Source organism: Somniosus microcephalus, chromosome 6 (genome assembly GCF_052327205.1).
Source record: "Somniosus microcephalus isolate GS21.2 chromosome 6, FLI_Smic_1.0, whole genome shotgun sequence".
Lineage (NCBI taxonomy): Eukaryota > Metazoa > Chordata > Chondrichthyes > Squaliformes > Somniosidae > Somniosus > Somniosus microcephalus.
The window spans coordinates 243858332-243875718 of record NC_140992.1 but is presented as its reverse complement, the minus strand read 5'-3'; the positions used below and the strand labels follow the sequence as shown (position 1 = coordinate 243875718).

Here is a 17387-nt window from a genome sequence, read left to right as displayed (position 1 = left end):
TATTGAGACCATTTGCAATATACAGAAATAGTATTTTTGGTGGTTTTCAGAGAGTCCAAATTTTTGCAATGTTGGGAGTTCCTACCAGAATAGACACTGGAGCCCCAGTTTTAACTTGGGGTGCATCTGAGGTTTAAATTCTTCAGATCTCTTTCGCGCCCGAAACCGGCAGGAGTAAAATCGGGACTTAGTAGTCTCTTCCCGAATTTGCAATGTGACTCTCCCGATTGCCCCCTCCCTCCCAATCACTCCCCCCGCTCTTCCAGGACTTACATGAGGGCCGCTTCCGGCGATACAGCAGCCCAAAATTGAAATACTCCTCACCTGGGGATGCCCAGCAGGTGTCTGCACCTCACCAGTCTCATGTAACTGAAGCCTGAGGCCTACCCATTCCAGTGCAGGAATTGTTCCCTCGGCCCACAGGTCGGCACAAACCGATTACTAGGCAAATAACTTCAATAGACACGTATATCACTAAAAAAATATTTACTGCATTTCATTGAGATGCAGGAAAATCTCACTAAAAAAATGAATGTGGGTTTTTTTATGCATAAATATTAACATATAAGGAAAGCATTGATTTTTCCACCATTTGTAAATGCTGTAATTCTCTACAACTTCTAGCGTTATGGACTGTGGGATGATCAGGAGGATCAAAAGAAAAAGGATAATATGAAAGAAAAGGAGGCCATGCAAAAATCGCAAGATACAAACCTAGATGCAGCTGCAGATGACCAAGTTTCTGTCTTACAACCAGCGCAGGAAGTAAAAAAGACCAGATTCCACTTCAGGAGGAGAAAGCAGACCAAAGGTTAGAGGTTGTTAGAAACAATGCTGCCAGACATGACAACACTGCATAATACAAATTTAATCCAGTGTTTAGTGAGGTGTTGCATCCACTGAAATCTGGGACACACCTGAGTTAATTCAGGAAAAGATTTTTGTGTTGAATATTTTAATCCCCATGTCAAAAGAGTAAACTTCACTACAGTAATAGAACATATTTGTTCTCTGAACTCATTTGGCTCCTGTGAGTCTAGGCTTTCATTAGCTTTTTTTCTTTTCAAACTTTTGGATGTATTTTGCCTGTTTTTTCCCCTTCCTTCTCTCCTGAAAGCATGCATTCTTCCTGGGATACAGTTCATAGATGTTGGTTACTCTTCAGTACCTGAGCATTTTCAAACAATAACCACATCTCATTTTGTTTGTTTCAAATACTCTGCAAAAAAAATGGGTAATTTGGAGATTACAATGCTCTTCTTGTAAGTCTTTAGGAAAAAATATTTTTTGTCTCTGGCTGCCATACTGTGCTGGAACTGAGTGTTGGGCTGGAACACATTGCTTCTGTGAGTGTGTGTTTTTAAAGCCTAATTAGAGGCACATCATCTATGAATAAGAGAAAGAAAGAAAGACTTGCATTTATATAGCACCTTTCATGACCACCAGACGTCTCAAAGCACTTTACAGCCAATGAAGTATTTTTTGAAGTGTAGTCACTGTTGGAAGGTAGAAAACGCGGCAGTTAATTTGCGCTCAGCAAGGTCCCACAAACAGCAATGTGATCATGACCAGATAATCTGTTTGTTTTTAGTGATGATGATTGAGGGATTAATATTAGCCAGGACACCTCTTTTTCGAAAGAGTGCCATGGGATCTTTTACGTCCGCCTGAGAGAGCAGACGGGGCCTCGGTTTAAAGTGTACTTTCATTTGTTTAGGAGAGATTAAAAGCACGTCATTTTTGTCACATTGATGCCATTTGCAAATGAGCAATGATGCTTATTTCCCTAATGTATATTATTTTATTGTCTGTAACCCAGAAATATTTTCCCATGACGATTGTGGCCTTTTAAAAATTAATCCCTCAATTATTACCATGCAATATGCTGTTGTATAAAATGTATATTTGCAACCAAACCCTTAAACCTAATGTTATGAGTGCTAAGATTCACAATATTTTATAAACTAATATAAAATATCTTTTAAAATAAACAAATAAATCACATTGCTCACAATGAGTCCATGCATATAAAGTCATATTTTCATTAAGTTTATTATTTAAATGATTTGGTATATGTACATATTTGAACATGTGATCTTGAAAAGTGCTTAAAATGTATATAAACATTTTAAAAACATACTTTTGAAAAAGGACAGGTATTTTTGCTGCCACTTAGCTAACACCATTTTTTATATGTATTTTAAAATTATAGTGCCATTTAGAAAAGCATATAGATGGTGTACCTGAGCCTTTACCTAATATTGAAAACAGTATCTTTACCGTCAAAGAAACAAATTAAATGCCACTGAAATGTTGTAAAAGATGCCTATTGGGGATGATCAGAAAAGAAAATATAAAAATAAAAGCAATATAAGATGGGCATAGGAGAGGAGAGGAGATGGGAGCTGTGAAAAAGAGGAAACCAGTACAGGAGAATGTTGGTTTGTAGAATCGAAGGTAAAAACGGAGCAGAAGGAAAGGGGAAGCATGCATTGGGGAGCATTTGAAGGCTGGAACAGAGAAGCAGTAGGAACAGGGCGCTATAGTTTAGAGGCACTGCCGTAGTAAGTGATGCTATGGTGGGTTTGGGCGCCTGGAGGTGGCAGGTGGCAATGGAATAGTAGCCTGACTGAAGGAGAAGCAGGGGAGGGGAAGGTTCAGTACTGGGAAGAGTTGGGGGTGAAAAAAGAGAAGTATACTATAGCAGAATGAGGGTGAAGTGCAGCATTTTCAAAATTAAATTGGTGGGGAAATAACATGAGAACGAAAAGGCAGATACTGGAAGCAGGGAGAATTGGGGCAGAATTGCAGTCATATTGGGAGACTTTCAGAAATAAAGTTTGCTAAAAACAGAGGCTGGGGGGTAATAATTTGAAAAAGAAAGTGAAATAAGCTCTACCATTCAAACCAGCCGGGGTAAAAAGCAGACCATATGGGAACAGGAGAAAATGGAGTGGCAATGCTTGTAGCTGAGCCCGGGGGAAATGAACGTTTCCATTAAACTGGAGCAGTCTTCAATTCAACAAACAGAAAAAACAGGCTGTAAGGGAGCAGCAGAAAATAAATGTTCAGTGGCACTGCTTCAAATGGGAAACTTTGCAACTGAATGAGAACAGGCTTTAATGCAGAAGCTGGAGGCTTGAGATTGCAGGGAAGGGAAGTGGTAGATGGTGGGAAAGAGCGAGAGAAGATGCCCAAGAGTAGAGTGTAAAAATTTATTGACAGGCAGAGTTGGAGTGGTCGAGCAGTGGGAAACAGCAGGAAAAACCTCTTTACCCAAAGAGTGGTAAGAATGTGGAGCTCGCTACCACGAGGAGTAGTTGAGGCAAATTGCATAGATGCATTTAAGGGGAAGCTAGATTAGCAATGAGGGAGAAAGGAATAGAAGGATATGCTGATGGGAAATAACAACAGAAAATGCTGGAAAAACTCAGCAGGCCAGGCAACATCCGTGGAGAGAAATTAGAGTCGACGTTTTGGGTCAAAACCCTTTATCAAAACTAAAGAGGCACAGGAAATGAAATAGATTAAGAGGCCAGGCTGGGAGAGAACAAAAGAGAAGAGACATTAAGAGATACTCAAAACAAGACGAGATGGTGATAGGACTAGTGGAGACAAAAGACAGCTCCGATTAGGTGTGAAATGCGCTGGCTGAATGGGAGACAGCTGCCATGTGGGAGAGAGAAAGAAAAAAGGAAAGGGGGGGGGGGGAGGGAAAAACCAAAACAAAGGTGTGGATAAAAAATATAAGTAAAAATGTAATGGGGGCCGAGGTTATGATCTGAAATTGTTGAACTCGATATTGAGTCCAGAAGGCTGCAAAGTGCCTAATCGGAAGATGAGGTGCTGTTCCTCGAGTTTACGGTGAGCTTCCGTGGAACAATGCAAGAGGCCAAGGACGGTGAGGTCCGAGTGGGAATGGAGCGGTGAATTAAAATGACAGGCGACCGGAAGCTCGGGGTCACCCTTACGGACTGAACGGAGGTGTTCCGCAAAGCGGTCACCCAATCTGCGTTTGGTCTCCCCAATGTAGAGGAGACCGCATCGTGAGCAGCGAATACAGTATATTAGATTGCAAGAAGTACAAGTAAATCGCTGTTTCACCTGGAAGGGGTGTTTGGGGCCCTGGACAGTGGGAAGGGGGGAGGTATAAGGGCATGTGTTACATCTCCTGCGCTTGCACGGGAAGGTGCCAGGCGAAGGGGAAGGGGTGCTGGGGGTGATAGAGGAGTGGACTAGGGTGTCTCGGAGGGAGTGATCCCTACGGAATGCTGAAAGGGGAGGGGAGGGGAGGGGAAGATGCATTTGGTGGTGGGATCACTTTGGAGGTGGCGGAAATGCCGGAGGATGATCCGTTGAATGTGGAGGCTGGTGGGGTGAAAGGTGAGGACAAGGGGAACCCTATCGTGGTTCCGGGAGGGAGGGGCAGGGGTGAAGGCAGAAGTGCGGGAGATAGAACGGACACGGTCGAGGGCCGTGTCAACCACGGTCGAGGGGAATCCTCAGTTGAGGAAAAAGAAAGACATGTCGGAAGCACTGGTGTGGAGGGTGGCATCATCGGAGCAGATGCGGCGGAGACGGAGAAACTGGTACGTATGCTGATGGGGTTAGATGAAGAGGGGTGGCAGAAGGCTCGTGTGGAGCATAAATGCCAGCATAGACCAGTTGGGCCGAATGGCCTGTTTCTGTGCTGCAGACACCACCACCTTCTCAAGGGCAATTAGGGATGGACAATAAATGCTGGCCTTGCCAGCAACACCCAGATCCTGTGAATGAATAAGCAAAACAAACTTATAAAATTATTTTTTAAATATTATGTTTAAAAATATATAGAACAGAAATCGAGACTAGCAAACACATGAAAACTTTTAATGGCAGAAATAAGGAAAGAAAGAACTTGCCTTTATACAGTACCTTTCAAGTCCTCAGGATATCACAAAGTGCTTCACAGTTAAAGAAGAACTTTTGAAGTGTAGTCAGGGCAACCAATTTGCGCACAGCAAATTCCCACAAACCTGTTATAAGGGAAAATTGGACAAATATTTGTAGCAGAGGCCAACACAAAGCTATGGAGAAAGAAACCACGATATTGCTTGTGGTTTTCCAGCATGTGCAGGCATTATTTTTATAACCAGCAGATGGAGTTGGTTATTGTCCAAACAGTCCAGCAGCTAATCAGCAGATGGCACTGCTGATCCTTTAGAGGGCTATTGCCTTCTCTCTTTCTGTTTGTAGCAAATTGTAAACCGGGGAACAATTACCCCCCTCCCCCTAACATGGTGGGGGCTGCTCCAACAGAGTCAGACCCTGGGTAACCAGGAGTAATCTGCTTAGAAAGCACCATCCAAAGCTAAAAAGCAAAGTACTGCAGATGCTAGAAATCTGAAATAAAAACGGAAAATGTTGGCAGCATCTGTGATGAGAGGAAGGTAAAGTTAACGTTTTAGGTTGGCCGAGGTCATTTGATCTGTGTAAACCAAGTTGAAATTGGTGTTTTGTGATTTGTCCCAGGATGTGTATCTCTCTCTCTCTCTCTCTCTCTCTCAGCTAGAAGAAAATGTAAACATTCTAATTACAGTCCAAGTTGAGGCTTTTGGGAGAAGTTCAAGCCTTGTAGTAAAATTAAGACATTAATAGAAGACAATTCAGTGGATAAATGTGATCATATCATCGTGAAATATGTATTTTAATTTTTTTCCCAAATTTTGTTTAAACCCTTATTTTGGACTTTATAAATTTTAGTTACGAAGGGGAAAAAAATGGGAGATGAAAAAGTTTTCAGAACGCTTTTTGAGAGATTTGTATAAAGTGATAAACATACACTACAAAATAACAGCTATTATATGTCACGCATGAAGTACTTAATTGGCTGTAAAGTGCTTTGGGATGCCCTGAGGTCGTGAAAGGTGCTGTATAAGTACAAGTCTTTCTTTTTCTTTATAATGATACCTTTTAACATTAAAAAATACCGGCCCCTACATACAGGAGTAACAGATACGGCAGGTGCTTGTAATCAGTTTGCACTGATTGTTCAGGAGGTTGGGGAAGGGGAATATTTTTACTTTGTTTTAAACTACACCGTATATCAGGCCAGAGCTAATTCATTCAAGCTTTGTGCATGAGGGTTACATAAAGGAACATTATAAATTGTCCCAGGAGTGAAAAATAAACCCTTTTTAATGAAAAAGAATTCATTAGTCTGAGTCACGAAACTGCAATTGAGGAGTATAAGTTAATGTAAGATCTTTGTGATATATTAGGTCAACTGGCTTATTGGAAAATATTATTCTTTTAGAGAAGGAAAATTCTTCTCAGAAGCCCAAAAAGAAACGCAACAGGAAGGAAAAGGCAAGCAAGAAACTGAATGAATTTGGGATGAAAGTGAAGAGTCTCCTCTTTAAGAAGTAAGTGCACACAATACATGTGCCTTTGTTACCAATGAAATTAACAAAGATGATTTACATTAACAGTGCGAAACATGAAATTAATTTTAAATAAGTCAAGTTGTAATTAAATCATCTGTGTTTTTTTTCATTTAAATGTGATTAAAGGATTCTGCACTATCTTAAGGCTTGGTTTAAATTAGGCTCGAGTGTGAAACAAACGTAAGTGAACAGTTACAATAGAAATTGTTGCAGGAATTCTCTGCCACAGAGGGCGGTGGAGGCCAGTTCATTAAATATATTCAAGAAGGAGTTGGATATATTTCTTAAGGCTAAAGGGATATGGGGAGAAGGCAGGGACCGGGTACTGAATTTGGATGATAGCAAAATACTGCAGATGTTGGAAATCCGAAATAACAACAGAAAATGCTGGAAAAACTCAGCAGGTCAGGCAACATCCGTGGTGATCAGCCATGATCTCATTGAATGGCGGAGCAGGCTCGAGGGGCCGAATGGCCTACTCCTGCTCCTATCTTCTATGTTTCTAGGATGAATTGTTATCCTGCAATGGCTAGTTTAGCTATCACTCCAAGGTAGATCTTATCTGGTTTACAGGTTGAGCAACAACCTGTACTTATATGAGTATATACAGGGACGGATTAACGCATGGGCCTACGGGGCCCATGTCCAGGGGCCCTGTGCAAATATGGGGCTCCCGGTAAAACTTCTTATAACGCAGAAAAACTGCATACAACCACTTTATTCTTAATGCAGTGTGTAAACATTCTACATGCATTTTACTACACGTTTATGTTTTAATGGAACAGGGGGGTGGGGCGGGTTGGGGGTGGGGCGGGGGGTGTGCAGTGGGCGTGGCTAGGCCCCGAATGTTCTTGGTGCCCAGGGCTCCAAAAATTCTTAATCCGGCTCTAAGCAAAGAGCCCCAGTCATTGTGGAGCTGGGATGCAGCGCATGAGTCTGCAAGCACTGATGATGTAACGAAGATGTTCTTATTTGGAATGCAGTCATAGACTCCTCCTTCATGATTTAAAGTTAAGTCAAACATTTAAGATAGGCAGACAATCATACAACTGATTTTGGCTATTCGTTGTGAAGAACAAATGTACTCCACAATCGGAAAAAGAAAATTGGAGTCCACGTTGTCCTTGCACAACTCTTGTCTGGTGGCTAAAGTATTTCAATTTGGGAAAGGGAGGAAATAATTGAAATGAATAGAATATATTCCCTGACACTTGAAACCTTAATAAGCAAATGCATCTACTTTTTTTAAAACCTTTTTAAAACCTATAATAATACAGGAAATCAATACTAACATGATCAGTTTTGCTTTCGGATTGCCATGTTGCCTCAGGGAGCACGTCATCCTTCTGTGGCTGTCTCCACTTGGGAAAATGGTATGCTCTGCTTTAAGACTGTGCTCAGTGACTAGTTGTTGGGAGTGTTCTGGGAGTGAGTGCTAACTTTGGCAGACATTCCCTCCCTATGACAGAAGGTAGTCCAACACTCCAACTAATGGCATACCTGAAAATTGACTAAAATGAAAACTTGAGTAAAATAACGGTACAGTACCTACTAACTACACTGTCCTAGTTTATTGGCTCCCTCATGGTTACACTAGAAGCCAGCCGGTTCTGTTTTCTTTCACTGATTATGAATGCTCTAATAGAATAGCTTGTACCTTTTTTTAAAAAAAAGCCTTTAACATTGTTTTGTTATCTTTTTACTGTTGTAACTTAAGGCTCCATTTTAATGTGTTATTAGGGTTCAGAGCATTTACAGGCCTCTGCACAAGTATTTCTGTGACATTATCCATACAGAATACCGTGCAGCAACTGATGTCTACGCTCTCATGTTTTTAGCGGATGTAATAGACTTTGTGATTATCATCTTTGGATTCTGGGCATTTGGAGTAAGTATCTGAACTTTTAAGTGTCAACTTACAAATGGATAATTGTGTTTTTTTTTCTAAAACTCCTCCTCTCCTGAAGGCACTGACTCTGATCTATACCTCACCCAAGTGCTCATTGTTCATGTGTGAGCCTCGCCAATGAGTGTCATTGGGCAATTTGACAATTAGGGGCATCATAGCAAATCCTAATCTGATGTCGAACAATATCCAAACCTGCACTTGCAGCATGCTTTGTTGGATTGGAATCAGGAACCCTGGCCAATTTTTTTTTTTTCCCTTTCATGTTTTGTCCTCCCTAATCCATGGGTCTCTCCTGAATCCCAACTGAGATCAGCTGACCCAGCACAAGCTAGGTGTTGAACCTGGGAGCTGCCTGGTCCATATGGCTCAGCCAGTCACTAATCAAATTCACTCAACCATAGGATGAAGCTAAAATTGTGTTTATAATGCAAAAGAAAGTTTCATTTTGATTATAATCTCTAATTCCCCTTACAATTTACAGATAAATTAGTTTTTATTCAAGATATACTTTCAAAATATTCCCTTGCTTTCATTTCCTACTGGCAGCTTCTAGCTGAAAGATACTGGGAACTAGGGTTATCTATGTCAAAGATTTTTAAACTTGAGTCTTTTTTTTGCCACTCATCAGCATGTGTTCTTCAAATAGCGAGGCTAGGAATTACGGCAATTCCTAGAATTCATTGACGGGTCATTGTTATTTGAACTGTCTGCCTTAGTTCTAGGTTTGGTAACGTACTGAGTGGACAGTATCTTTAACAGCCACATTCCGATTCTTATATACACTAAAGTCTCTTTTCTTAAATAGAAACATTCAGCAGCTGCTGATATTGCATCGACACTGTCTGATGATCAGGTTCCTGAGGCTTTCCTGGTGATGGTGCTGATTCAGTTCTCCACTATGGTGATAGACCGTGCATTGTATCTGCGTAAAACTGTACTGGGAAAGCTCATTTTCCAGATAATCCTTGTCTTTGGAATACATTTCTGGATGTTCTTCATATTACCTGCAGTCACCGAACGGTAAGCAACTGGGATATTTAGTAGATTGAAAGGAAGTGGGGGGTAAGAAAGCAAGAAAAGTTAAGAACAAATTGAGTTTTTTTGATGGGTGTATGAGTGGTAACCATGCTAAGTCAAATTACTACAATACAATACTGATACAGATACTGTGCCAGCAGCAGATACTCATAATTGGTTGGAATAACTTCCTAAGTCCAGAGGTGGAAGTTTCATGTATTATTTTAATATTCAATTGTCAGCATTGATGGTACAGAGAACATTTTGATACTACGTTATCACTAATTTATTGACTTCATCACCTTAATAGGGCACCTTTCAGAATTATACCAAAATAACTATCTACACAATTTAAAATGAAGGTTCCTTGTTGTGACCTGTGCCCTTAGCATAAGGTGTGTGTGTGTGTGTATAAAGACCAGCTGGTCCATCGAGCCTGTCCATACTGACAGTGTAACTTCTGCACACCATTACCCCCATCCCTACACACACAGCCATGCAATTTCCTAGAGTGGCAAAAAAAAAATTCGGTTAATTTAGGGAAAACCTCTGGGGAATTCCTCTCCGAGCCCAGCCTGGGAGACACATCTCCCACTGACCCACCCACCTTCTATATGTAGATACTTTGGCCACTCTTAGGAACTTGTCCAGCTCCCTTTTGAATTCGTGCAACAAATCCATATCCACTGCATGTGCAGGAAACTTGTTCCAGAGGTTGCCAATTCTCTGCAAAAGAAGTACCCCTAGGCACCTAAGCTAGTTCTATACTTGCGTAGCTTAAAGTTATGTCCCCTGATCCTCCCAAATCTATCTAGCTCGAATAGTCTATCTACTCGGACCAAATCAAAGCCTTTCATTATTTGAATAATTTCAATCAAATCTCCTTGAGTCCATATTTTTGTAGAGTAAAAAACCCCAGCTCTCTAAGCCTATCATGGTAGAACAGGGAGCCCTTAAACTGGGTGTCAGCCTAGTGGCCCTCTTCTGAACCTTTTCCAGGGCCTCTAGATCACCCAATATGTGAGAGGACCAAAACAGGACACTGTATTCCAGATATGTTCAAATCAAGGCCTTGTACAAGGACAGTATATAATTTTTTTTGTTTTTTTATTTAACCATCCTAACACTCTAATAGCCTGGCAGCACTGTTCATGGCCCTTCAATGACTCGTGCACTATAACACCCAGGCCCTTCTGCTCCGCAGCCTTAAACAAGCAAACCTACATGGTACGTACATGCTTGTAGTTACCCCTCTTCAAGTGCCTTACACTACATTTATTTGCATATTAAAGAACATCTGCCAGAAATGGCCCCATTCCCCCATCGGATCTAGAGCTACCTGCAATCTATTTTTCTCACCTAAGGTCCTCACACTCGGATTTATCTTTGTCTCACGTGTGAACTTGTGGAGAGTTCCTCCGACGGCTTCATCCAGATCATTGATAAAGATGGCGAACTGCCCTAACACAGATCCCTGCAGGATTCCACTAGTGATCCAGAACCACTATCATTAGTAACTACTTTCTGTCTATGAGAATGCAACCCAAAATCAGTCTGACAACCCCACAGGATTTAACCTTAATTAGGAGCCTTTTGTGCAGCATCTTGTCGAAGGCTTTTTGAAAATCAGGATGCACAATATCGACTGAGTGTCTGACATCACCAACTTAGTAATTCCCTCAAAAAATTCAACCAAGTTTGAGACACAGAAATATACTTGGAACTAGTTGACTTTTTATTCAACCTTGATATAAGCTAACCAAGCAGTTAAGTGCTACATAGGTGGCTCAAGCTGAGCTCTGAAGAGGACTTGGGATTTGGTCCCACTTGCATCATTAAGTCTTTTATATGTATGAGTGAACAGAACTGTTTTAAGAAAGAATAAGATGATTGAGAGGGGATATAGCTCGCTCGAGACATTAAGTCGCTTGGGTATAACCTATAATACGGGAAATCATACATAGACTGTGGAGCAATGGGCTTGTTAGGCTGAATGGCATTTTCTAACCAAATAATCAAATGTTTAGATTTGCAGATCTACACCATGCTAAACTGTAAGCTGCATAAAAAAGATAAATTACTTTCCTTCAAGTTCTATAACACATTTGCTTGCTGTTTTTGTAATATAGATTTATAGTGTAAAATTACTATTTTTCACGGCTGCATTTATAAATAAGAGGCAGTCATTTGAAAACATGGGCGATGGCGAGGAAAGAATAAGTGGGCATGATGGTTATATCATTGAGTACTTTGGTGGCACCAAATTATTGATGAAGTATTTCCTTAAAGTGGTTAAATTCCACACAATCAGTGTTGCTGCACGTTGCAGAGAAAAAGATGTAGTACATAATTCATCTGCAGCCTAACGATTGGTTCAGTACAGTAATCAGGCACCAGCTTTCATGTTTATTACATGTATCTGTGTTTTTCAAACAGAATGTTTAATCAGAATACAGTGGCACAGCTCTGGTATTTTGTGAAATGCATCTACTTCGCTTTATCTGCGTACCAAATCCGCTGTGGCTACCCAACTCGCATCCTTGGTAATTTTCTCACAAAGAAATACAATCATCTGAACCTTTTTCTCTTCCAAGGGTAAGTAGGAACGACTAGTTTTGTAATGTGTAAATTATTGTACAAGATTTTTTATTTTGCTTTTGATATTCTCCTAACTTTTCAACCTTTACAGGCTAGCTGGTATGTGTTATAAGAACCGTCGCAGGTTAAGGCAATGAGCTGAGTCCTTACATCATAGTGATATTTTAACAAGCATTTGTAATGTTAATACATGAGCCATGTGTTTCTTCAGTCTGTATTATCATCTTTCAGGATACCCCCATTTTTAGACATGCTTTATTTTTTAGTTTCCGTCTTGTACCATTTTTGGTGGAGCTTCGTGCTGTGATGGACTGGGTTTGCACAGACACCACACTTTCCCTCTCAAGCTGGATGTGTGTCGAAGACATCTACGCCAACATATTTATCATCAAGTGCAGCCGGGAGACAGAAAAGGTATTTGCTCTGTTGATAACCAGCTTGGCCCAATATCTGTTAATTCAGTGGTATTGAAGTAAAATACAGTTTAATTGCAGCAAGTGATCTTGCTCTACTTAGCTCTTCAAAGATTTGAGTTGAGCATATAACATTTTTCAAAAAATTCAAAATTTCTTCTCCCTTTCAGGCTACCCTCTGCCACGCACCACTCTGCAGCCAGTGGGCAAATGTTTGCTCTAATAGTGGAGCTCTAACCCACCCTAAGATATGCATATGAACAGCCCAGGGTAGCACAGCTACTAACATTTCCACTCCAGCCTGTGGAAACGCTCCTTTTTCCCTCCCATGCAGTAATGGCCCAGTCAATATCGGGTTCATTGAAGGCATTGTGTCAAACTGCTCCAAGGTGCAATGTGTTGGCTGCAAACAAAAAGCAAACAAGTTTAATACTTCTAGCAAGATAATTTCCCATGGTATCTGATCTACCAAATATATCCACCATACAATAATTTATACCTGCATATTAGAATATTTTATAAAGCTCCTCCAATGACTCAGTGAGTTTATCCAGTGAGTAGCTCAAGTGCACACACCCCAGGCTGGATCCCTGGTTTGTACTGAGTTAGCTGATTGACGTAAGAAAACTACTAGGCACTTGGTCTAAGCGTTAAACAAAGCTTTAATCAACTGTTTTACAACATGGAGGTCTAGTTGTGTCCTTCACTAGTTCCTGTTAAGAATGTCGTGCGCAAGCTGGGCCCGTGCCCGAGTATTTATACTCTCCCTGGACAGTGCCACCTGTAGGCCGCTCAGTATTATTTCATAAGTCTTTCTTTCATGAATGACTGATTCATGTCACTGATATCAGGTAGGGCAGCAGCCACTGTGTTACAATTTGTTTCAGTGCCCTTGGGTAAAAGGAAAGGCTTCCTGCTCCTGCCCCCTCTCAATCTAGAAGCACGTGTGAATGCCAAGTGGGAACAGGATCAGGTTCTGCTGTAAATTTCCTGGGATTGCGTAACCTTCCCAGGTTCCATTTTGAAGGGACCAAAATTTATGTACGAGGAAAACAGAGCCATTCTACATCCGCTCACAGTTGCTGTATGTTCTGCACTGACACTCACAATTTACAAATAATACATTCAGTTTTAGTGTGAAGTGAGGTAAGCAGTGAAATAAAACACTGAGGAATTTTGACAGTTTATTGACTGCCTTGGTTCTGCAGCATGCAGATTGTCCAGTACACATTTGTGTGTATTACTGCCCAAGGACAGGAACACATTGTAAACAAGCTTACTTCAGATATCCCATGGAAATTTCTGTAATCTCCTGCAAATCTAGGACATGGCTCCAGTGAGTTTACAATGAAAATACTTAAATGTAGCAAGCATGAGTAAGTTGTGAAATACGTGATTTAACTTAAAAACAGTATTTATTGTAAGAATAAAAGTGCTAACCCATGTAAGTACAGCACAGCACCAGACAAGATTGTGTTATTCCTAAAGGGAGTACATTTTTGAAATATGTTGCACATATCTGCCAAATCTAATCCAAACTTTTGGTAGTAAATGTTTTAATAATGACCTACTGTGGACAAAAATCTGAATTTTAAAGATGTTTCTTCATAGAGCGTAAAATGATAGTGTTTTTATTAGCAAAAAACTCTCAGATTTTAAAGTATAAAATTAAAATATGTCATGAATTTGAACCATAGAGATATATAAAATGCACCATTCATGGCTAGTTCTTAATTTAATTTCTTCACCCATTAAATGATAATTTACTATAATGAATTACCATGTAATTTGGCAGGGAAATTCTTATTTAATACCATGAGATGATAATTTTCCTCCACCTCCCAAAGTTACTCCTATGCATCCAACCTTCAGTTGTTAGTATTCCCTCCCCCTCTCTCCCATCATTGAAGTACATTAAATACATGTAGATAAGGTACATTCAGAACATATTCAAAGTTGGACCAGAGGACATAAATGTAAATTAAGTGAAAAGTAAATTTAAATAAAGATGTACTTGCAGTAATAAATGTTTGCAATAATTCACCAGGAAGGATAGTAGAGGTAAAATCATTTGGTTTATTCCAAACACAATTGGATGCTGTGATGTAAGAGCTAGTATACAGGAGCTTTGGTTGGCTAACTGGCCTTTTCTCATTGTTGACTTTTCATAAGTTATGATTGGGACTGGTAAACAACACTGATGAAGTCCATCCTGTAGGAGAAACCTGAATGCAAACATCCACTGATGACTTGAGCTTCATTTAATCTTGTGTCTCCTGTTGGAAGTCCTCAATTTTCCAGCTAACTGCCTGCACTGGAGCAATTACTATCTTTAATTATGTATTTGCATCACTGTAGGGACATTCATATTGGCCCAAAAATTGCTATGGTAGGCCAACGATTGGCGTCCACTGTTAGTTAGACTTCCCTGGCCCATTTAATGTTGACAATATTTTGCCCTGCAAGGTGCTGGAAGTGTGAGATGGGATCTGAGTGAACAGGAGAAGCAATCAGATTGCAGGATTCTGAAAATAACAGCGTAAAAACTGAGCAGGCAGTGTAAATTAGAGTGGGTGAATTCAATGTCAAATTGGGTACAGAAAGAGAAATAAAGACTGAAAAGATTGGAATAAGAGAGAGAAAAAAGAGACAAAGAAAAGGTTTTTAAAAATAACAATTAAAACCTGAAGGAATGACTCTCTACACTTGTAATAGTTAATATTCAGTGCCAGAGAGGGTAACTGGCAGTATTTAACTCAGATCACATTGTTAAACAGGTATTTCGACTTGAAATGACTTGACTTAACTATTTGTGGCGAGCTTATTTCATATCTGCAGTGTAAGTACAGCAACTTCACGCTGCTCAATGCATTTGAATGGGGAGCCAGGTAGCAAGATGCCATTTTCGCAAGGCCAATGGCAGAGCAACGCATCTCCGACAGCAACGTTTTGGCTTCCTCATTTAATCGCACAACAGGCCTCGCCTGAAGTTGCTGTGACTTTTGTACATAAATAACGACGAGCGCTATTAGACTTGCCGGTATTTTACCAGCAAATTTTGGGCCATTATTTCTTGTTGCATGAAATGCTTAAAATATCAATTCTAAATGGGAATGGATTCTGCTACAATATATTACTACTGTGTATTAGTTTTTAAAACATTGTGAGCTATACCTAACAGGGATTTGTGATTGTATTTTCGTAGAGATATCCACAGCCTAAGGGTCAGAAGAAAAAGAAAATTGTGAAGTATGGAATGGGAGGCCTCATTATTCTTTTCCTCATCTGCATCATCTGGTTTCCCCTTCTCTTCATGTCTTTGGTGCGATCAGTAGTCGGTGTGGTGAATCACCCAATAGATGTGACAGTAACCGTTAAACTGGGTGGCTATCAGGTAATTATTTACTACTAAAAGCTGTGAAAACCCTTGATACCTAGTTTCAGCATATAAGAAAAGTCAGTTCCAAATTTTCCAGAATATATTCAATGTATAGGCCAAAGGTGTGCAAATGGTTACATTTTCCATGTTGGTTACCCATGTATTCATATTTAGATATTTTTCTTTTAAAATTTATTTTATTATTTTCCTTCCCCTTTTCTTCAAGTCTCCTTGCACTGTGCATCTCCCCAACTGAGAGTACATGCTGTAAACCTACTCCCAGTCCTTTGCGAGTATCATTTATAGCCAGCCACTACTAGATGTGAGACAGCAGGCTTTGATGACTTACCCTCCCAGCCACTAGGATGTGAGTGAGAACACATTTGGAGGAGCAACACTCCATTGCTGGCAGAACCACTGTTAAAGGCCACCTTCTTAGGATAGTGTACTTGCTAAAACTTTGCTGAAGAATCATGTTTGTTGCTGTTTTAAGGCCTTTTCTATCTCCAGCTTGCTAATAGCGTCATTGCTGCTGGTAGCGTGCATATTTTTGGGGGGGCTGATAGAGAACAGGGTTACCTTCTACACCACAGGCCAGTAATGCTGGTTCACTTCCCTACTAACCCTGCTCAGCGCAGATATAATGAGGCTCATAGTGCTACTTGCATTGTGCTTGAACAGACCATAAGGCGTCTGAAGGTCTAATTCAGGAGCCTTCTTGGGGAGAACTGCAGTACAGGGTCATCATTGTCATTTGTTGCACGCTGCACAATTTTGCTTTTTGAAAAGGACTCCGCATTGATGCACTGGAGGAATAAGAGGGAAGTGAAGGAGGATAGCTGGTTGAGCAGGTAGCTGCTTCAGAAAGAGGTCGCAGAGGGAGAACCCTTTGCCAGCTGCCAGACATCTATGGACACAGATCATGAGAGACAGCTTCACCTAAATAAGATCAGCAAAATCAGTCCTGCCCTCATGGACCCCATCCCCCATTGGAAACACATAACTCATTATTTGCTTACTGACTTGTAACTCTCCTCCACAACTACCAAGGGTCCCAATTGGAAAATATTTTGCTACTCTTTCTCGCGGGTATTCCTCCACCTTGTCCCAAATCATTCCACATAAAAAAACATCTGAATGAAAACCAATCTGTGTGCTTTCCTACTGAATTTTTTAACCACCATTTTCTTCCTACTTCTCAGTGCTCCCTCATGGCCAGGTGGCTCTGAGGTGGCTGGCTGATGCTTTCAAGCTAGAGTTTTGGGGAGCTGAGGTGGCAGTTCATTTTCTTTAGTCATTGGCCACCTTTCTCCTTCTAAGGAAAAAAAGGAGGTGAAGGCTCTCTGTTTGGTATCATATGGAATACACCCCAAGTGTGCGTCAGCATCCTTAATAGTGATACTGGTGCAGGAATCGAGCAAATACATAGCATATGAGTTTTTCACTGCTTCCTTACATGTTAGGCTGTGAGTAAAGAAACACATGCAGAGTAAGGAAAGGGGTGTGAAGAATCTAACAGTCTCTTGTGGATATTTTAGGCACGTAGTACATGGTGCCCTGAAAAGCACTAGCCTTACACTTCGTAGAGATTCTTTTGGACAAAAAATGACTGCCATGACTCTTACTTAAAGCAGCCATTTAAATGC

The 17387-nt window shown here is 40.6% G+C and overlaps 1 protein-coding gene across 4 annotated transcripts in view; it reads left to right on the top strand.

The window, feature by feature from the left end:
- The window catches only part of piezo1 (piezo type mechanosensitive ion channel component 1 (Er blood group)), a 398994-nt gene that overhangs the window by 365919 nt on the left and 15688 nt on the right, over positions 1-17387 (top strand). For all 4 annotated transcript variants that reach the window (XM_085991680.1, XM_085991683.1, XM_085991682.1 and 1 more), the window contains 7 exons: positions 625-811; positions 6296-6404; positions 8166-8313; positions 9140-9354; positions 11788-11946; positions 12216-12363; positions 15568-15756. In XM_085991680.1, the coding sequence (XP_085847806.1) occupies positions 625-811; positions 6296-6404; positions 8166-8313; positions 9140-9354; positions 11788-11946; positions 12216-12363; positions 15568-15756 (1155 nt within the window). The remainder of the gene's footprint in view (positions 1-624; positions 812-6295; positions 6405-8165; positions 8314-9139; positions 9355-11787; positions 11947-12215; positions 12364-15567; positions 15757-17387) is intronic.